This window comes from Arctopsyche grandis, chromosome 9 (genome assembly GCF_051622035.1).
Source record: "Arctopsyche grandis isolate Sample6627 chromosome 9, ASM5162203v2, whole genome shotgun sequence".
Classification (NCBI taxonomy): Eukaryota; Metazoa; Arthropoda; class Insecta; order Trichoptera; family Hydropsychidae; genus Arctopsyche; species Arctopsyche grandis.
The window spans coordinates 17,213,570-17,235,863 of record NC_135363.1 but is presented as its reverse complement, the minus strand read 5'-3'; the positions used below and the strand labels follow the sequence as shown (position 1 = coordinate 17,235,863).

At 33.6% G+C, this 22,294-nt stretch overlaps 4 protein-coding genes across 6 annotated transcripts in view; 3 read left to right on the top strand and 1 right to left on the bottom strand.

Annotated features, from left to right (window-relative positions):
• The window catches only part of E23 (ABC transporter G family member E23), a 71,865-nt gene extending 60,355 nt beyond the window's left edge, over positions 1-11,510 (top strand). For both annotated transcript variants that reach the window (XM_077438225.1, XM_077438226.1), the window contains exons 3-12: positions 6,108-6,434; positions 8,313-8,502; positions 8,586-8,722; positions 8,801-8,919; positions 8,996-9,136; positions 9,224-9,330; positions 9,426-9,633; positions 9,719-10,033; positions 10,106-10,220; positions 10,312-11,510. In XM_077438225.1, coding sequence (XP_077294351.1) covers positions 6,108-6,434; positions 8,313-8,502; positions 8,586-8,722; positions 8,801-8,919; positions 8,996-9,136; positions 9,224-9,330; positions 9,426-9,633; positions 9,719-10,033; positions 10,106-10,220; positions 10,312-10,486 — 1,834 coding nt within the window. In that variant the 3' untranslated portion in view covers positions 10,487-11,510. The remainder of the gene's footprint in view (positions 1-6,107; positions 6,435-8,312; positions 8,503-8,585; positions 8,723-8,800; positions 8,920-8,995; positions 9,137-9,223; positions 9,331-9,425; positions 9,634-9,718; positions 10,034-10,105; positions 10,221-10,311) is intronic.
• LOC143916946 (uncharacterized) overlaps positions 1-22,294 on the top strand; it is a 572,328-nt gene that overhangs the window by 129,584 nt on the left and 420,450 nt on the right. The window lies entirely within an intron of this gene.
• On the top strand, positions 15,188-19,528 carry LOC143916449 (polypeptide N-acetylgalactosaminyltransferase 3-like). Of its 2 annotated transcripts, none has more exons than XM_077437561.1 (7): positions 15,188-15,340; positions 15,559-15,728; positions 15,802-15,896; positions 15,971-16,151; positions 16,223-16,395; positions 16,464-16,697; positions 16,770-19,528. In XM_077437561.1, the coding sequence occupies exons 2-7, from the start codon at positions 15,565-15,567 to the stop codon at positions 17,765-17,767; spliced, it is 1,845 nt and encodes a 614-aa protein (XP_077293687.1). In that variant the 5' UTR covers positions 15,188-15,340; positions 15,559-15,564; the 3' UTR covers positions 17,768-19,528. The 2 variants fall into 2 exon arrangements, with proteins under 2 accessions (XP_077293687.1, XP_077293688.1); XM_077437562.1 differs by having other exon boundaries at positions 15,188-15,472.
• Positions 18,299-20,429, bottom strand: LOC143916450 (uncharacterized). The gene is made up of 3 exons (XM_077437563.1): positions 20,093-20,429; positions 19,809-20,012; positions 18,299-19,741 (listed from the first exon to the last, which is right to left on the bottom strand). The coding sequence occupies exons 1-3, from the start codon at positions 20,148-20,150 to the stop codon at positions 19,527-19,529; spliced, it is 477 nt and encodes a 158-aa protein (XP_077293689.1). The 5' UTR covers positions 20,151-20,429; the 3' UTR covers positions 18,299-19,526.

Below are 22,294 nucleotides of genomic sequence, written 5' to 3'. Positions count from 1 at the left end.
ATTACAGGATAAGCCCCGTAGCTTTTTGCGTTGTGCAACCGAGATTTATCTAGGAAAACCTAGTTTTCGACTCGCAGCACACAATTAATTGTTTTGTGCGCGAAACAATCACCACGTCTCATTTTACAAGATTACGCCAACGCCATTGTGCATTGCGCATTTTTTATTATTTTTATCTCGTTTTGCGTTTTGAACACAAGACGGGTTGGTATTTAAAGGGAATTTACGCGAAGGCAGAGAAGACAAAGGTAGATAGGTATACCTACACAGGTACATACATACGTAGGCACACTGCACAGTTCTAACCTCATTTGATGGTGCAATTTCGAGATTGTTGGAGATTGTTCTCTCATTAACCACTCGCGAGCCCTTTCCCACATACAATAACGATTATCCACAGTGACTTTCGCAATTTGTTACAAAATACGAGATTATGACCTTAATTTAGGGATATAAAATACTATTGCGGCAATAGCCAACAGTCACGCACAATTTCTGCCGAAAAATCATCGCTTTTCGTTGCACCGCACACTTTACAATTATTGTATAGAGTTGAGAAGATCTCATGCACAAGTACACGTTCATATCGTGCGCGAATATTTATCAGAAATTTATTCAACTATGATAATGCTTACATAAAGCAAAACAAAAAAAAAACCTGCAAAAAACATGTTTCGAACGATGGCCGCGGCGTGAATCAAGTGCTCTTTTACAGTATCCTGTTTAAAATTCCCATGTGGTCATTGCGATTCTCGGAAATCTTTATCAATCTTTATATCCATTTATATACGCATGTATGTAATTTGATATTTAGATCGTTTCGATGGCGACTCGTTTGAATTTCAAAATTGTCAAGTTTGACCTTACGCTTGTGAATTATGTATTTTACACGTATTTATACTATACGTTCATTTCAACGACCCAACAGACGTGATCTCACGTCTATTCGAAATTCAATTCGAACCATAACAAATGTATAAATTATAGCAGTTGTCACCTGAGCGTCAATCGTGTTCATTGAACAGCATCGACAAAGTTCTCGACCGTTCCAATCATGCATGCACATACATATGTACATACATACATATATACATGTAATGACAAATTCAAATGTAAATAAAAGCAATGTTTATTTAAAATTCAAACACTGTACAGAAGGGCTTCGACGTGAAACCGATTGCAATCTACATTGCAAATCCGTACTGAAATCTACGTTATATTATATAACGGTTTGAAGCGTTACGAGACGAAAATGTGGCAACCGTTTTCCGAAGATGCGATGGCAAAAAACCGAGAAAATTGTTCGTTGTGATTTAACCGAGAGTTCACTGTCTCACTGTTGTAAATGGGTCACTGTCGTTTTCGTTGAAAAATTTCAACGGCCCTTGAAACCCAGGGACCAGTTTTATGAAGTGAGCCCTGCGGGGCTGTCTTGTCATGACAATGCAGGTTTTATTTTGGGTCACGGTCTGTTAATGAAGCCTTCGTGTACTTAGCTGTGAGAAAAGTCAAGTGTGTTCGACAACTGAGTATTATTTCAGATTAATATTTCAGTATAAATTACATGTAAAATATATATGTACATACATATATGTAGGTATATATAGAATATGAATTTCGAAATTTCAGTTTAGGTACAAGTTTACATTTATACTTATGATTTGGATATTAAAATACTGAAAGACATTTTCAGCAATTTTGGAAACAATTTTGCAACTCAAATTAAAGCATGGCTTAAATGACTTAATGTAACACTAGCAACAGAAGAGCCGCAAAGAGAATATCGGAGTGGTAACTGATTTTATAACTCAATTTAGAATCATTTACCGCTCGAATTAGTATGTTCAGATTAAAAAAAAGTATTGAAATTGATAAGCAATCCTTGTAAACGTAGTGAAATATAAAACTGGCCCAACGGATAAAAAATAACTAGAAAAAAATGTTTAAAAATATATATTTTTAATTCTTAAAATTCGCTATATAATTAATTATACGTATTTTAAAGCAATAAAAATCACAATTAATAGATTCCTATACTCAATTTTGGCACAGCAATACTAGATTTTGAGCTAAAATTGACTGCAAAAGCCAAAAATCTATAAAAACTGCGTATTTATTAAACGCTTACATATGTATTATATATGTATCTATATGTAAAAAAATCATTGTCATAAATCATATTCGAATTTAGTGAGTCAAACTTAATTGGATTGATTAGTCACCGCTCCGGTAAGTAAAAAACGTGATTTTTTTTTGTTGCTCAGTGTTATTAGTTTTTGGCATAAAATTCGCCTTAATTTAAATCTTATAACATATGACTCGGGCCCTGGTTATTAGTATTGGATGGTACCCCCGTCTCGACAAGCCTGAGCAGCAGTGATTTTCTGTATTTAAATATATTTATTTTGTATATTTACATCCAAGTGCCATATCTATGTATATATGTATGTATATCAATTTTCTGTAAAATTACTGACCTAGTACATGTCTTTATAAAAAAATTGCTTTCCATAGAAGACATGAGACTTGATTTAATTCTGTTGCTATTTAATATACAATAAAGTAACTAGGGAAGGAGTTTTCAACAGTTTTCCATTGTTGAAAACTCTTTTGAATCGAATTTCGACTGAAAAAACATAATTTTTTTTTCTAGTTGACGAGTTTTGATTACAAAACTTTAGAACTAAAGGGCTGCAGAAAAGGGTTAGGAAACACCGACCATCATTAAAGGCATAATATCTTCATAACGCCACGCCACATCATCGTCACTGGGTTAAGCGCCGCATTCAGGCCATTTGCGAACGCACGATTTGCGCTCGCGAGTACGTAACTCTACGCGCATATGTACGTACGTACGTACACACATCAAAGATGGCAAACACTCGAAATCGCCGAACGATAAACGCGAGAGCCGAGCAGAAATATGTATAGCGGCACGAATTGCGCAATAAAAGTACCAGAGGAGGAAAAAAGAAAAATAACAAAAAACAACAACCACACAACCGAAAACGAGCAAGCGGACGGTCGATAACAGTAGTTGTGGCGCCGCTGCCGTATCTATGCCACTGGAGTAATTCAAAAAAAGAAATCGACTGGTAAACACAGCAGAGAGGAGTCAATGACTCGTTAAGGCCATCGGCACCGGCTATGATGAAGTCACAGTGACGTTTGGGCTTGTGGTGTTTGTTGGTGTTGTTGCGCATTCAGCATTGTCCGCGGAGACGTCACGCGCCAATGTCAACCTCGGACACCGTGGACCACCGACGCTCGATCCGATCAGGTCGGAACTCCTCTATCTCACTGATTCCAATTTCGCAAGTCGGCCAAGACAGGAGAATACATAGACGACGGCCGCCGAGGGGCTGTCCAATTACCGCGGAGCTATATGGCGATGGACGGTGGCGAGTGAGGTCGTTTACCGTCGTCCTGGACACCATTAAGCCCGTCCTCCGGATGCCGTGTGACAGTTCAAAGAGGTCTCGATATTCTAACTTGTCCGGTGGATGTTACTCAAAGAGCGAGACAAGTCAAAGCTCACCGATCCGGTGACTGTTAAGTCTATAATAGTACGAAGATTCCTTCGAAACTCACCCACTCGTCCCCTTTATGTTAAACGAAAGCGAATGGAATAATAATATATGTAATCTACATACATACATAAAAAATATATGGTATGCTGTAACTGTCAAAGCTAAAGGTTACGGCTAAAGTTTCGGTTTTATTTATGTATGTAATAAATGCCATAAGTTATAATACATGTACATATAATAGAATGGGTGGAATACGATTCGTTTTGGGAGAAATGTATGTAAATTTTCAATACCTACTTAAGAGGGCTGTACACCTGAAACCTTAATTTTGTTACCGTTCCTTTCTTCGATATATATATTGAGTGTATGTATATATTGAGTGAATGCGATAATATATATCAATATATATATATTGAGTGAATGCGACAGTTGCGCTTCGACCAGATAAAACGTATTTTAAATTGACAAAATCGAGGTTTCGTATTCTACTATTTTCTCCTTTAAAACTGGACCAATTTTTAAAAAAATTTCATCATCGGTATGAGAAAGATACTTTCTGTGCATCTATCGGCGTATTTTTTTTTTAAATCGACCGTTAAATAAGCACGCTGGACTCGTTTCGTGGGTGTAAAAAAGAGGCGATTTTATAGATGTTTGGCGGCTCCTAGCTCATATAAAAAATAATTAATCAAAAAAATAAAACGATAGATGCACCCCAATGGTGGATATCCATAGCATATTAAAAAATAATTTCTCTAGTGCCATAATTGAGGAAGGGAGAAGTATAGTACGTTTGTATGGACAAGGCGCTGCTGTCCAGCCCTTTTAAGGATACTATTGCATTGTGGTGTTGCACTGTGGTGTTTTAAAAAACAAAATTTAAATGAATATTTGAATGAAAACAGGAAGAAGAAACATTCTATATAAAAAAGTAATACTTTCTCCAATAAATCCTTATCTTTTATAAATGTCATACATATTTGCATTTTCATAATATATTGTAAATGTTAATTGATACTTCCATGTATTATATACATACATACATTTGAGTCACGATTAGTTTGTCCATCTTATGCATATACATATGTATATGGATATAAATACAAATAAAAAAGAATGAGGCTCCATTTGCATGCATTCTTCGAAAAAGCCATCATAATATATTATATTTATTTATTTATGTTTCCATCAAAGTTTCCACTCCGGTTCGTTCATGAACATTTTGTTCATACATAAATTATTGGTTATAAGTGTACACAGCCAAAGATATCTTCAAATAGACTCACAAGGTGCCGAATGAAACTTTTAGCTGTCAAAACCTTTGAGATATCGAAACGCCAAGTATTCAAAAGGGAAATCCTATGGAAAACACATGACGACAATGTTAATAAAATTCCCGTTTTCTCTCATTTTTAAAAATATAGATGGAAATCTATTGAGAATAATTAAACTTACGCCTAATTGTTAGTGCATGAACAAACTATAATACATAGTTTGTTTCTCAATTTGTTATTTTGTGTACACTTTAACTAACCAGATTGGTGCGTATGAACTAACTAGTTTGTTCATGAACGAACGAAATATACACTTGGACTGTAACATATACATCAATTCGGCACACTCAAATAAATACACGTAGTTCTGCAACCACAAAAAAATTGATCACCGCAATTTCATGAAACTTACGAAATACAATAATAGTAAACATCACACTGTTTGTAGGTTTGCTTAATATTTTAGTTACGATATATTCAGCATAATACTCATGTCTGTATGTAGTAGGTTACATTATTTTCATGGTATTTGTTTACTTTTCCAAGATTACATACATATGTATGTACATACATACGTACGTGTTAAGGCTAGACCGACTTCAAATGTACACTTTGTCGTCTATTATCATTATTGTCAACGGTTTTGGGGCGGGCAGGTGACAGAGCAGAGTAATTGCAAATCTGCTTTGGATTTGGATCCTGTTCAACTTTCACCGATTGCGCACGTTCCGAACGCTTATTTCCTCGAAATTCACTCGGAAAATTGATGCAAGAACGCGTTAACAGTGCGACACGTTGCGCCAACGCCATCGAATGCATAGATAAGACCCGACAACATTTTCGAATGTTTTATTTACAGACTCTCGGTCGTATGTATGTATGTATTTATGTATGTATATACAGACCACCGGTCTCGGTATTAACATCGAATAAATTGTGTCGTTATATTATAATTACGAAGCGACGACGCGTTTCGCAACAGCAGCTGCGCGGAGTGGTTGCAGTGTCGAGTGTTGAACGAGTGCGTGAGAATGATGTTCTCGAGTGAAAAAACAATGTGATTCAGATTAAATATAATTGGGCAACACCGGCTAGTAATTCCAGACTGAAGTAGTATCGGACTTAAGTAGCAGTCATCAAATTGATCACATTTTTTTAATAGAAAAATAGAAATGCGGAAAAATATCAAATCTTCGTATGAGTATAGATACATTTTATGAATTTTTGAAGCTTTGTTTGCCATCGGGCAATACACTATTGTTGTAATATTATATTTACCTTTATTTTCTTGTCTTTGTTGCAGAAGATGCGGGGGTGGTGGCAGTGGAGGTGCGGTGGTGTCTTGGCGGGGGGTTCGGGCTGCTTTGGGGGGTCGTCCCGTTTTGAGGGGGGTCAGCGGGGGCGCAGCTCCAGGTCGGCTTCTGGCGGTGCTCGGCCCCTCTGGGTGTGGCAAGACGACCCTCTTGGATGTGCTGGCCGGTCGTCGTCGACCCGATGCCGGTTTGGTTACCCTAAATGGCGAGAGACTGTGCAAGAGATGGCGCAGACACATTTGTTATGTGCTCCAGCAGGACGTTTTCTTCCCCAATTTGACCCTCAGGGAGACACTTGACTACACGGCCGCACTCAGGTTTGTACACTCTGAAATGTAAATAGTTTGGGTAAAATTGGAATGAATCAATGGGAAGAGCAATTTAAAAAAAAAGGATCGATAGTACAATAACTTTTAGGCATTCCAAACTTGTCCCATTAGTGGGTGTCCCCTGTAAGGGCGAAAACACACTGAATAGTACGGAACGTCACGTCCTTGGCTCCACGCTGTGACAGTGGGTGTCCGCAAAACCGAATTCGGAAGTACATACATAGTTGCACGTGCAGAATGTATATGTTTCTCGTACATTTCCATCACATTCTTCATATGGCATTCTTCGCCGTTATCGATCACTGTTAAGCAAGGATAAATACAAAATATCACCGAAAAAACCCTCTAGGGGGTGATTTTTGGGACTTTGTACCATGTATGTATATGGACTAGGGGTGCTGCGTTTTTTTCGCATGTTTTATTTCATCAATATGTTCACAAAAAAACATATCTTATCAGCTACCACCTATTTATTTAAGGGTCAGGTTAGGTTAGGTAAAGTTAGAGTTGGCCTTATTCATTTAAGATTAGGTTGTTATGGTCGGTATTATTCAGTTTCATTGTCACACGCGAGAACTGAAACTGTGAGACCGCATATTAAAGTAAAAACGTGAAGGTAGATCGCATACTAAAATAGATATGTGAGGGTAGACCGCATACTAAAGTACCACCTGATTCTGTAATCTTCGTTTCAAATAATTGAAGTATTTAGAAATATGTTTTTGGAAAAAAATTACCTGGTTTTGAATTTGAATAAAATGGTCACCTTAATTTAGACCTACATACATATGTATGTATGTAGTATTAATTTAAATTTTTCAAATCGGCAATGTCTATAATTAGTTTGATTTTCTGAGCGCGGAAAACCCTAAAGGAAAAATCACTCGTTCTGCATAGTGGGCGTCGAAGTCGCGTAATAATTTCTACCGGCTCTTCCTCGAGAGCGTTCGCCATTACGGCATGCCTTCCAGGTAAAGCGAAGGTTGGAAGAGTAGCCGACTGGTTCAGATCCCCGGTAACCTGGTAACCGGCCCCGGTAACCTGGAGGCTGCTCGCCCACCGACCGGACTGCTTTCTAAAGCGATTACTATACTTATTTTCGGCATGACAAATCGATATCCTGCGTGCTCGGTGAACCGCTCGTGCACTGCCCAAGAGGAGACCATTTTAATTAGGTACATCCAAATCTTCGACTGGGGGCTTTCGTGGTTTTATTTTCACCTTCGATCGTAATGAAGATTGATGAAAGTATGCGAACATGGGGGGCATCGAACCAAGACCCACACACCAATGCCCGAACTCGAATGCACGCTTCTTTTTCGGCCGAAGGGTAAAACTTCAATTTGCAAAGTTATCCTTGCAATTTGAAGTTCGGTCAAAAGGAAAATATTCCATGTAGAGTTTGATGCAATTTTGCTATATTAAGTTTAATTATTTTAAATATTCTCACCTGTTGGTTTTTCATTCTATGAAGTTTTTTACTTGAATTTTTCAATTGTTTTTTTTGTTTTTTTTTTTTGAAAATATATTTTTTTAATTCAGTAAACCTTCAAAAAATAAAGGGATTCATATTAAAAGCCAAAAAAATAATTAAGATAAAAAGATACATTATCTATTAACTATTCAAATAAATTTAATAAAATGTTTACTATTAGATTAGTCATGTTTAAGCGGTTTATATTACAAATACCGAGCGAAGCCGGGTAATAAAGCTAGTTATATATATGTATACAAATTTTAATTACTTTGTGACGATCTAATGAGGAACAATTATATGATGTTAAACAAAAAGAATTACACAATTAAACAATTATTATTATACATTTATGTATGATATAATACTAATTATTCAAAATGACTTTACAGACTACCGGAAAATTTAACAATATCTGAGAGGAATGCTCACGTTGAACATTTGCTGAGGCTTTTGGAGTTGAACAACTGTTGCAACACAAGGGTAGGAGACGGAATCCGTCGGGGACTCTCCGGCGGTGAAAAGAAGCGTGCCAATATAGCTTGTGAGCTGTTAACAGATCCTGCTTTAATGCTATTAGATGTTAGTATTTTGATATAACTTTGTATATACCTAATATGTACATTCTTGTGATTTCATATTATGAAATATATATTAATATTTAGGAACCAACATCTGGCTTGGACTCGGCAGCTGCTCGAACTTTGGTTTCAAGTCTTAGACGATATGCAGCTCAAGAGCATAAAACAGTCATTCTGACGGTTCATCAGCCATCTAGCCAAATATTCCACATGTTTGATTCGTAAGATTGAATTGAAACGATTCTGTAATGTTATTATATATGTATATGATCATTTAAAAAAAATATTAATAATTTCAGATTATTACTCTTGTGCAATGGACAGACCGCTTATTTTGGAGATATGGATAAAGTTGTTGACTTTTTCAATGGTGTCGGTCTGACAATGTTACCACATTACAATCCAGCCGATTTTATACGTAATTCTAATACAGTTACTATGTTCCTTACACACAAATCAAAGTTTTTTGTGATCAAAACTTATTATTTTTATAGTGGAGCAAGTAAAAAGTTCACCAGATGTACGAGAAAGATTAGTTGCGGCTACGGCAGCAGCAAATAGCTCAGACCCCCTAATTCACCACTCAATCACTCATCACATCAGCAAGAAAGATCTCAACACGTGTAAGCTTAAATGTAAATATGAATATATATGTATATATCTTATATTTTCATTAATAAAAATAGTACTAAATGAATAATTTATAATGTTGTGTGTTGTAGCAGAGGCACCTTTAGTATGGTTGGAGACTGGCTCTCATGCAAGTTCAACTGCTGATAGCGAACCACTACCTCCGCCTTATGCCACTAGTTTTTTTACTCAATTCAAGGTAAATATATACTTCATGTATACATATATGTGTGTATACGTACATTTATAGTAACATTGAATGAATGTTGTTACATATTTAACTTTTTTTACAAGGTGTTATGTGGACGTAATTTTAAAGAAGCTAGACCTCGCATGCTCTCATGGCTCAACTGGGTGCAGACTGCTGGCTTGGCTTTGATGGCTGGAGCTTTATGGTTCCGTTTACCAAGAGTTGAAACGTCTCTTCATGATTTGCAAGGATGGATGTTTTTTTCACAGACCTATTGGATGCTTTTCGCTTTATTTGGAGCTCTTAGTAGTTGTAAGTATTGTAACTTATTTTTGTTACCAGATCTGAAAATATCATATTTTCAATTTAAAATCTAACTTTTTATATGTCATAACAGTTCCTGCAGAAAGAGAAGTCGTGGAAAAGGAACGTCGGGCCGGAATGTATCGTTTGTCTGCTTACTATTTGGCAAAAATGGTTGGTGAACTACCGCTAACCATGGCACTTCCAGCTGCATATCACGCACTCAGCTATCCACTTTTGGCACCAACTGCACCACCGATAACACTGTTTTTGGCCATGCTTGCTGCTTTACTTCTGGCTGCACTTGTTGCTCAATCAGCCGGACTCTTTCTCGGAGCTGCTTGCATGGATCTAGATTTAGCGATAACCGTCAGTGCTTTGTACACTCTAGCGACACAATTATTTGGAGGTGAATACAATTGAATACCGAAATTCAATGTCGTCTTTAATAGGGCAGATAAATATATTTCTTTCTGTGCAGGTTATTTAGCAACGAATTTTCCATGGTGGTTACATTGGGTGCGTTACACATCGATGATACACTACGCTTATCAAAACATGCAAATATTAGAATTCACATATGGTGAACCGCTCAGGTATTATACACTATATGTATATTCCGTACTTATCATTTTGCATGTTTTTTTTTTAATTGTATTTAAAACAAATTTTCAATTTGGTTTTCAGTTGTGCTTCTCCGTCACAGTTTGCTGGTTGTGTCAATGGTACATATATCCCTGCTGAGGAGATTCTAAGTGCAGGGGGGTGTGGTACACCCTTGTGGCTCAACACTTTAGCCTTGTTGTTATTGCTGTTTGCGTTCCGCACAGCTGGTTATATAGTGTTACGTTGTAGACATTAATCAAAATGATACCGATGGCATAATCGTCTTTGACATTCCTAAAATTATACGACTGAACGATATAATTAAACAAATCAAGATAATGGTTTTAGTTAAGCGTGGTGTTAACACCTCCTTAAGCTGTTAATGTGTTTTTTGTTTTTTTTCCTATTACGTAGAAGATAAACATTTTTGTTCTGTGTTTTTTAATAATATAATAAGTAAGTTTGATTTGCAGTAATGCAACGTTGGCTGCAGATGCAAGATAGTTATCAGCTTATTGTAACTACATTGTTGGAATTTCTATTCAGTTAATAGTATCTGTATGAAAGACTATACTTGCTCTGAAGATCGACTCTGATTTAATGTATGTATGTGTCATTGAAAAAAAAAACTTGATGTGATATATTATTTAACATATAAATAATAATTCTTTGTTTGCTATGGACAAATAAAATGTGATTTTTTTCGGAACGAATATCGTTGGATTGTTAAATACAACATTCCAAAAGTACTGGTATGATTCAATATTAAAATTTATCATAGTAATGAAAAAGATAGGTGATCATTTTCAACTACATTTTTAACTTCATAATAGAACTAAAATAAACGTATTTTTAAAAGTTTACTATAATATTTAAAATGTCAATAAAACTGGTAAAAAGCTACTGTTGAATTTTGCCGATGATGTATGCATTTATCACACATTATATAAAATTGCCACTAAAATTAATCGTTAGTTTAGTGATATGAATAAATATATGAAATAAGATAGTAAATGCTCATTTTCACTGTTGAAAATTTTGAGATGTGTTCAAATTTTACAGAAATAGTGCCTGGTCTGTGAAAATATATAATACGTTACATAACAAAATAGAAATATTAAGTCAACATAACAAATTTAATTTTTTCGACTAAAAATGGTGCTATAATATAAATAAGTTGTAATTTATATTCCGTTACCAAAAGCTACAATGAATGTGTTCATTATTTTTTTTTTTAAATCACTTTGTTTTAACTGCAATAATCTATCACATTGCTTGTGAAAAAAAAAATAGGAATAAAAAATTGTGTGAGGCTAATTTTTTTTTCTTTTGTGTACATATATATTTTAATATTTATATGTCGAAATTGGCTTATTAATACACTAAATTAAATGTTTCAATGTATTTATTAATTTAAATATTTTATATTTAATGAAAAAAAAATTAGGATTTGATTTTTAATTAGTGTATGAACGCTACATCACGTAGCATTTGAAGTTTATTTCAAATCTTTCTCAAGAACTCTTTCTTACAAAATATAAAAACGTTTGTCATGATAAAGCGTAATAGCGTAGCAACGCTGGACATCGAGTATGAAGTAAATAACTTCATTCTTGCATTTTAAGTTTGATTATAATTATATTATATCACATGTCTATTCATATTATACAATTTATATACAGAACTGATAGAAATAAACAAATAGGTGAGAAGTTTAAGTATTTCATTGTTTAAGTTAAATTTGTTATGTAGTTGTTCATCTCTATGTATGATTCTTTTAAATATTTATTTCATGGCTAATTTTAATTTTCAATCATCATTATCGTTTCATTGCATAATGTGCCAAAATTTTTTGTTGTTTTACCATTAACTATTTCTTTTCTAGTAATAATTTCTTCTTTTTTAAAATTATTTATAAGAAAGAATATGACCCACATCTGAACATATCATATTTTTTTCTACTTTTGCATTGAAATATTTATTACAATACATTTTTTATTGTTTCGTAATTTTTTCTTAAAAAATTCTTCATATTTTAATTTACTGAAAATATAATATTTAACATAAATCAATTAGCTTGAAAAAAGAGGTAATTTATCATGTATCAGTATGGAATGTTGTATCTTTAATTTGTTATAAATAATTACATTGTATCGTATGTTTATAGTTAAGAAGTGATATTTTATTATTTTGATCTCTAGTAAATATTGTTTGTAGCTTATAGGAAAATAACTATTTTTCCCAAAAAATAAAATACGGATATGAGCGGGTTTTTACAAATTAGTTTTTCATATTTCTATAATTGCATAAGTACTTTGGAGCACATAAATAATTAAAGTACGTAGTAATTTCTCAGTGGGTGTACTCATAGTACATACATCTCAAAGTAACTATAGTAAAATCAATAAGCATAAATTATACGTGGTAACAGACTTCATAGTTTGAAATTTTCTAGCTATTTAATATTAATGAACTTTTCATATAATTGATCAAAATATTATTTTTTTTAAAGTTAGTTTAAAGTTTTAAAAGTTGTAGAAATTATTTTCTATTTAGAGTTTGTTACCAAAATAATCAATTATTTAGAAATATTTTTAATTTTGGGAGATTTGATTTTGAACGAAATATATGGTAACTCCTATTATTGTATTCATAGTTTTAGTTTTTTTCTTTACTTGTATGTGTATTTATTTTACAATAAACATTAAGTTACGCCATTTTACACGTAAAGTTTTTCAATTTGTAGATCTCGACGTACAGAAATAATTTTTTTATTTAAGTGCATTTTTAATATTTTATACCATTGCATAGTTCAATTTTAAGATCGTTTCCATAAATTATTCATTGATATGTAATTGTTTTAAATGTAAATATGTTGTTAATTTTTTGTACGGTATACGTAATTCACTTTCAACATTTATTGATTCAATTATATTGTGAAGCATTTTTTCAAACACGAAAAAGATTAATTAACGTCGAAATTGAAGTATTATATTTTTATTTATTTTTTACATCGAATATTGACTGGACGGTTTGAATATACAAATGCTAAATAAAATAATACATAATGTTATTTTGTTTGTGTTACTTCCCGATTATAGAACGTTTGACAAGCCTTCATATTCATTGTAGCCTTAAATATATGTATGAATATGAATTTTTTATTGCATAATGCATTGTTTACCATTTATGTATATGAATTTATAAAAAATAAACATTTAATGAAAATAATATGTTTTTTTTCTTTCCATTCAAAATCGTATACAGTAACTGGATTGTTTTTACTAGAAGGTCATTTACGTTGCGATGCTTTAGTAATCATTAACAGTGTACATATATGTTATGAGGGGATAAAATTTTCAAATATACATTTGTATAAAGCCAGCAGTATGTAAACGAAATTAAGAAAATGTGTGAGATAAATGAGAGTTGCGCAAAACAGAAACGAGTGGAAGCGTGTTGAAGAGGCCTTCATCAGCAGTGGAAGATGAATGACTGTAATGATGATGATCATCCAATTACTATGATTTATTTCCTTATGCAAATTTTTCATAGCCAATTTTTTTATTTTCATGTATTTCATTTTATTATCAAAATTATTATTACACTTCTGATCGACATTCTGAACTAAATAGTTGCAGTTTCTGCTGGTTCAAACTTTTAGTGACTGTGGCGGCTCGCTTATACGACATGGTCGAGTTTGGTTGCCTTCCTGCGAGTGGGGACCAACCCGGCTGGGTTCGGAGAGCTGCTACCCACTCTGTCTTCAGCTGTCATATAATAAACACGTGCATTAACATGCCAGTCGTCTCATTCGTTCATCCTCCATAGTGACGAATAATTGATTTGTTAAGATTCACTGTGTATATATCATCAAATAACATGTATGTTCCTGATCTGGCCAAATCTAGGAGGGGAGGGAAGCAAGACGTAGGCGAATAGAATCATATTTTGACAATATTACTGGTTTGAAAGTCATCAACTTTATAAAGCATTTGCTAAAGTGACATATGTATCAAACTGTCCTTTATCTATTGTTGAAATATAAATACATAACATTTTCAATGTTAAAGAGGATTTTGTATTGTACGAATAAATTTTGAATAAATATTATATTTGACATCCAAATAATTTTATAAAAACTCTCATGTTTAAATTAATGTGACATTTCTTTAAGTATTACCTACAATGTATTAAAATATGTTGTATTATTTTGGTCAATCTAAATTAAAAAAATACAGTTTTATGTAAAAAAACTCCAATTTTCCCAAAGTTCCCGGTTTATTCCCGGGTTTTTTCCCATTCGTTCAAAATTTCCATTTTTACCCATCTCTAGCTATGTACGATACACTTACATACCTATGTAAAACTGGTTCGGTGATTACTAGTCAAATTTGAATCGGTCACAGGACAACTGGTCGCTCTAGATCGGTCACACGTGATCACCCGTCACACTAAAACTGGATACGATACGTTGACGGATGTTGCTGTAAGGTATGAACAGGAAATGTTGGGTACTGCTGTAAGCCTGCCGTGGCGTAAACGTGACGGTTGGTATGAATATACCCATACAAAATGTACCAAAGAATACTTTTCGTACGGCCGGATACCTGCTGAAGTCGGTACGTGCTGACTAAGTATGAACAGACCTAAAATCGGTCAACCAGTTTTCTCGTGACCAGTTTTAGTGTGACGGGTGATCACGTGGGACCGATCTAGAGCGACCGGTTGTCCTGTGACTGGTTCACATATGACTAGTAGTCCGTTTACCGTAAAACTATAGAATTTCTTTTATCTATTTATAATCTTTTCATGCTCCTTGAAAAATATCGAAAGTCTCAAAAATTAAATTATTTAAAAATTTACATTATACATAGAAAATTCAATTACATTTTCCATTTTCACAAATAAACATTTATATATTTAAAGCTGGTATCACAAAAGTGTAGGGGATTTTGTGTGGTAGCAACACTAGTCAATAGTGGATTAGGGATTTGACAGTTTTGTTTATTTACCGTGTTGAATTATTATTAAATCAAATTCGTTGATTATTAACTATTAAAAAAACAAATTATGAATACATATCGTGTTTATCATATCTGATTTATCGGTATGTGGTCAATTAACGCTTGTGATATGTGTGTATAACCTTAAAACGATGATGTTCCGCAATCGGTGAAAGTTGAATCAGAAATATCAAATTGTATAACCGATTATATAGGCGTGGGGTCATCTCTTTTTGGTTTGCGCTCGCTTATTATTTTATTATTCTGTACTTATTAATTAACATTATAAAATATTTTCGTGTGTTTTGTATTTGTACATTAGTTTGCAATGAAATTCATCAACACAAATTTGGATTTTAAATGTGGAAGATGGAGAAATCGACGTATTTTGATATTGTGTGGAAGTTTAGTGACGATTGTTCTGCTGTGGACCAATTTTTACAGCTCGATAGGATCCTCCACATCTGACAATTCGTGGGGGGTGAATTTGAAGTATGTAATTATTTAATATTTGGTATTTTTTCATGAAAAGTATTTGATTTGTTTTAATATTGCATAATTTAAGGTTAGCAGCAGGTCAAAGAGAATGGCAAGATTCTCGTGGTATGCGTGTCGTTGTTGGTCATTATATTGGTCCGTCTGTTGACAATGCTACTAAAGGTGATGATCACTAGTTATTTCATAATTGAATTTCATCATATTTTTATACTTGGATTTAAAATTATTTTTCACAGAAATGATGAATAAGAATTATTTTGCGCCGGAACAAAATGCAGGACACGACGGTCGTCCTGTAGAAATAGCTCCGAAAGAATTGTATCTTATGCGTCGTCTATTTCCTCTTCATCGCTTCAATTTGCTCGCCAGCGATCGAATACCTCTCAATCGAACTTTACCAGATGTGCGCCGACCTGCGTTAGTAAAAGTGATATTAGTATCAATTAGCCTTTTTGAGAATGTTTGTATTATTATTGCTCATTTTACAGATGTAAAACTAAAGTATATGTTGATGAAGAATCGCTTCCTGAAGTCAGTGTCATTATAGTATTTCACAATGAAGCGTGGTCGACATTGTTGAGGACAGTTTGGAGCGTTGTTCTTCGTTCTCCACATAGCTTACTCTCTGAAATAATCCTTGTTGATGATGCCAGCGATAGAGGTTAGTGCTTTTTATTTATTTGTATATATTATTAATGGTATTCAAATTATTACACTGCTAATTTTCAGATTTTCTAAAAGAAGAATTAGATAAAGCCGTACTTGAATTACCTGTACCCGTACATATCATACGGTTGAAAACTAGAATAGGTTTAGTAGGTGCAAGACTCGCTGGAGCTAGAGTGGCGGTTGCACCAGTACTTTTGTTCTTGGATGCTCACTGTGAGGCTGCTCCTGGATTTTTAGTACCTTTGTTAGCTCATCTTCGAGTCAGTCCACGTAGTGCTGTTTGTCCTATCATAGGTGATTTTTAATACCAATTGTTTTTATCGCCGAATGTATTGTGAATATAATTGGCCTATATTTTATTTTCAGACATAATAAGTGATGAAACTCTTGCATATATAAAAAGTTTTGAGCTACATTGGGGTGCATTCAATTGGAATTTGCATTTTAGATGGTATACACTTGGAAATAGTGAGTTGCAGAAAAGGAAGAAAGATATGACAGCTCCTTTTCCGTCACCCGCAATGGCTGGAGGATTATTTGCAATAATGAAAGAGTATTTCTTTGAAGTTGGGGCTTATGATGAAAAAATGAAAATTTGGGGTGGAGAGAACTTGGAATTGTCGTTCAGATTGTGGCAATGTGGAGGGAAAGTTGAGATTGTGCCTTGTTCTCATATCGGTCACATTTTTAGAAAATCTAGTCCATATTCATTTCCTGGAGGAATGCGTGAAATATTGTCAACCAATTTAGCGCGAATGGCTTTAGTGTGGATGGATTCTTGGGTTGACTTTTTCTTCAAATTCAATCCTGAAGTAGGACTTCAAGCTAGAGGACAAAATATTACCGATAGACTTATACTCAGAGAGAAGTTGAACTGTAAAAATTTTGAATGGTATTTAAAAAATGTTTGGCCTCAACATTTCTTTCCACAGGACGGCCGATTCTTCGGCCGGATTAAACATTCCGAGTCTGAAAAATGTATGAAAAAACCAGTGAGCAAAGGCGTGTTGGGACAACCTATGGGTTCTGCCACTCTTGGAATTTGTCTGAAGGATGAAGATTTGAATGGTATGTTTGTTATGACAGAGGAAGGGATTATAATGACAGACGAGTCGATTTGTCTCGATGCACCGCAAAAAAACGAATTTGAAGGTGAAAAAAAAGGCGCGGTTAAAGTCATGGGTTGCAGTGGGTACCCGCGTCAAAAGTGGTCTTACAATGAGAAGACATATCAATTGCAACACGCTTCAACCGGGCAATGCTTAGACATATCAACATCTTCGGACACGTCGTCTATTGTATTACGAACTTGTTCCACTGAAAAATCACAGCATTGGATTCTCGATTCCGTAGCATGGAAATAGATTATTTCAATCTACAAAATATTTATTATATATTTTTGTGATATTCTTTTTGACATTAACTTTATATAGGATATAAAATATAAATATGCCGAAGGTTAATACTTCATATCTGATCATTCAGTACCTATATATGTACTTACATGTACGTATATTGGTATATATATTAATTTTTATACAATTTCAAAATTCTGAATGTTTTACACATACATATATTAGTGATTCTCTGGAATTCTTGAGTTCTTAAATAATTCTTGGCTTTTCCACACCCAGTTATTAAAGAATTCTTGGCTTGGCTTTTTCTAAAAAGTTTATGTAAATTTTAGTTTTGAATTTATGGTAAAAATTGACCTTTTTTTATGGCTTAATTTTTGGTAAAAGCCTATGAATATAATGTAGGCAACTATATATGTAAATTATTTTTTTATACCTAACAAAGTTAGATTTTTGCGACATTCGTTGATACTTCTGGGTTTTATGACATTATCTGATCTGGGTGAAAGTATTCGAAACAAAAAACATTACTTTTGTCATACTTGTTATATTTCTATGTCATATATTTTATTAAGTATCATTTGTTGCCAATAACAACAAACACAGTTTGATTTCTTTGTAAATACGTACTATAAAATGTGAATTACATTTTATAATATGCACAATTATTTAGAATTTTTAGCCTATTAATATTAAAAAGATTATATTCGTGGTAAAAAAGTTGAATATCATTGTTTATACAATAGTAAAAGTACATGTTTATATTAACTACATATACTATCATTAAGTAACTTAACTATATTTAAGAAAACAGTTAGTGATGTTTAGAATCTCGAGAATTGAAATTGCTGTGTTCCAAGTTTCAATAATCCATTTTTGTTAAGAATGAGAACTACCATATATTATAGTTATATGTAGGTGTTGTAATTATTGACTTATCAATCTGATTAATTTTCTGATGTGCATTTATGTTCTAGGTAGTTTATGTATGTGGCACAATACTGTGATATAGCGTTAAGTGATTTTGTGATACTAAGTGTAATGAATCATGAAAATATCAATTCTTTTTATACTTACATAGACTATAAATCTTGTCTTCTTACGTGTCAATTAATACGCACAAAAGGCAAAAAAAAAATCAACAAAATCAATTCATACATATTTAGATGTATTAATCATAAACTTATTTGTGAATCTTATATATAAAATGAAGTATAGAAGAGGATTAAAACAAAAACCATTCATTGTGGGTGTGTGTAATTGGTTTCTGAATGGCTGTCTTTAAATATTCAAATAAATTTGAGAAAAAAACAAATAAATGTTATGAATACTGAGCGAGCCATGTGGAACCAATAGTATATTATAATACATACATACATGCATATATGTATATTTCCAGAAACAACATTTCATTTTATAATTATCTTTTGATATTTTATCATTCATGCCAAAATACTCATAATTAAATGTATAATACTAGTCTTGACTTTTCAATAAATTGAGCTTAAGTTATAATATAAATTCTTAGGTGCAATTAATTCGTAATACATGTGTATGTCTATTATTGCTCGTAATACGTATGTACAAGTGTAATAACTAAAACGAGGAACTACCAATTTGTGGTTCCATTTATGTACATTAAATAATTAAAATTATGTTTTTATTGTGGTAGCGGGAATAAGTTATTATGTTTTTAAATTTTTACTTTGTAATGCTTTTTTTAATGATTAATTATGTTTTTTATATGTATTTTCAATTAAAAACTGACTTAAAAACAATTGAATTTTAATATCATCGCAGTGACCATAAAAAGTGGCATGAAAAGATGTTTCATTGCAGAACCATTGCAATTATCTTTGTAACAATAATCACACCTTGTAGCTTTCTTTCCTCTCGCAAGTTCGACACCAACTAACAATTTGCACATATATTTAGCGCCTATCCAGATGGTACATCCTTTGATGACATCCGTGGAATCGCCCACTAAACGAAGAAAAACATAATTATAATAGTGATAGTTAAGAACATCTAAATTCTCAGTAAAGCTTACCAATATTTTCATTGCTTGATGTCATTTTGATGCATGCAAATTCTATTGGGTCACTTGGTGGATCGGGAGCTTGGACTCTTTCGCCCAACCATGTTTCTGATACTATGTTTCTAACATCGCAAGTCACCTCCCTGCTCGGACTGTTTGCTTTTTCTGATGAGCACTCCAAACATACCTGTTGCTGACATTTCAGGGCGTCGCAGTCTGAAATTTCACATCTATACAATCACTACCGATTGGCTTATTATATATGTATAATCAAATTTAAATGTACATATAGTTACCCAAAACGAGCAATGCAGCTATGACTGTGATGAAAGTATATTTTTTGATACCTTTCATTGTTAACTCAAGGTGTACATATATGGAAGTGATATATCTTATCTGTTGATTAGTTTATCTATGCATTAAGGCAACTGTTAACAAGGGTGGGGGAAACAAGTATATAGATTACACGGCGCACCGACATCTCAGCGCAAACCAACTTAGCGCCAACCTTTCGGCGCAGACAACTCAGCGGATGACAATTCAGCGAATGGACTATTCAGCGCAAAATCAATTTGATTTTGCGCTGAATTGTCATCCGTTGAGATGTCGTTGCGCTAAGGGCGGTTTCAGACTAGCGTTTTATACGCGCGTATAATCTCGTTTTTTGAAGTGCATGTGGGCGCGTATAGGCGCGTCGTTTTCCATACGCGCAACTCGTACGGGCGTAGACGCGCTTATAAGCTCGTATTATCCATGTTGATACTAAATCACCACTACCGGTTCGAACCAAAATGCCGGAATAAGCCCGTGTACGCGCGTCCGGTTTTTTGAAGCGCGAAAAGTAGCGCGCGTGTAAGCGCGTATGCCGAAACGACCGTATACGCGCAGAAAAAAACGCTAGTCTGAAACCGCCCTAAGTTGTCTGCGCCGAAAGGTCGGCGCTAAGTTGGTTTGAGCTGATTTGTCGTGTCACCAGATTAAACAGATTATACTATATATAACAGCCCTGGGCAAACTTTTTAAATGAAGGGCGCACTGTATGTTTGTTCGTGACAAATGAGAAACTATAAAATATGTTTATAATAAGAGACTTTATTAGGAATTTTTAGAATTTGTTGATGTTCATGAGTCAATATTTATAAGTCAATAACCAAAAGTGAGCGAGGAAATTTTGTGAGTTGTTAAAACTGTAAAAACTGCAAGGTTTTGGTTTGAATTTTGATTTTTGTTTTGCTATTAGAACTGATGGATGTTCGGTAATGACCATTTGAAATAAAAATAGGCGCCGTGAAAGAGATTTAAAATAATATTGTAATAGTAAGTGAAACGTAAAGGAGGTTTGTAAAAAAGGTGTAAACGCTGTCCACTGTCCTTGTTACAATCATAGCTCAAATTTGGGTCTACCTCACGGGCCGGAATGTGAAATGCCGGAAAACGCAAATATCGGAAGGCAAAGATCTTAAGTCGAAAGATCAAAAAAAAAAGGGTGCATGGTAAACGGTACATACTCGCGTACATACTCACTTAATTTGCGCGAGCAGGATACAACAGGAACAAGAGGAACAGGCTTTTCCTCCCGTATTCTGCACGCGCACATTAATACGGGAGGAAAAGCCCGTTCCTCTTGTTCCTGTTGTATCCTGCTCGCGCAAATTAAGTGAGTATGTACCGTTTACCATGTACTCTTTTTTTTGACTTAAATTTATCGATATCAATTTCATCAAATGTCACTAGCATTCGAATTTGTGTTGGGGTGATCAAACAAACAATTTTCTTTTCTAACCTCTTCTTCCAAATGTAGAGTGATGTTGAGTCTTTTTGTGAGAACAAAATAAAACCTTGCTGATTTTTCAAGCGGTTTTGAAAATTTAATAGACGTTTTAAATGAAATTTCATAATGGGTGGACAAATGCTTCTAACAAAGTGAGAACTTTGCCTAATTAAATTCGATTTTTTAATTTCATTACATTTTCAAGTCTACATTCTTTATTTATTTTTACCTTTGAGCAAAATATTTCAAAAAAAATCCATATATGAATTATACACTCGAAATTTAATCAAAAATCTGATTGCAACGTTAAAACAAATAAGAAAAATTGTGATTCCGAGTTTTTCACAAGTTTCAAAAATGTTTCAACTATAACTAAATCACTTGATATAGATATTCGAGTTCCAAGACAAACAAAACGTCGATTAAATAGAGTCATTGTGAATTCAGGCCCAGAAGACTTTTATAAAAATACCATATATGTATGTATGTATGTACATATATTCCTATGTCAGATAACGTTATATTATATTTAATTCACCGGTTCTCAAATGAATTGATTATTAATATAATAGGTTTAAACGTTTTAATATCAAGTAACTTGATAGCTACAGATAAAAAAAATTAAGATCGATGATATATGCAATAATTAATGATAATCGATGATATTAACTTATATACATGGATGTATGTAGATAAAGATAAAGTAAATCGATAAAGATAAAGTAAT

What these genes read in the sequence shown, in the direction of transcription:
- LOC143916449 (XM_077437561.1), top strand. Translation starts at nt 15,565, where the DNA reads ATGAAATTCATCAACACAAATTTGGATTTTAAATGTGGAAGATGGAGA. An exon ending in TGTTGACAATGCTACTAAAG is followed by an intron (nt 15,897 to 15,970) that starts GTGATGATCACT and finishes TATTTTTCACAG; the next exon opens with AAATGATGAATAAGAATTAT. An exon ending in TGATGATGCCAGCGATAGAG is followed by an intron (nt 16,396 to 16,463) that starts GTTAGTGCTTTT and finishes GCTAATTTTCAG; the next exon opens with ATTTTCTAAAAGAAGAATTA.
- LOC143916450 (XM_077437563.1), bottom strand. Translation starts at nt 20,150, where the DNA reads ATGAAAGGTATCAAAAAATATACTTTCATCACAGTCATAGCTGCATTG. An exon ending in AGCTGCATTGCTCGTTTTGG is followed by an intron (nt 20,013 to 20,092) that starts GTAACTATATGT and finishes GTGAAATTTCAG; the next exon opens with ACTGCGACGCCCTGAAATGT. An exon ending in ATCAAGCAATGAAAATATTG is followed by an intron (nt 19,742 to 19,808) that starts GTAAGCTTTACT and finishes TTCTTCGTTTAG; the next exon opens with TGGGCGATTCCACGGATGTC.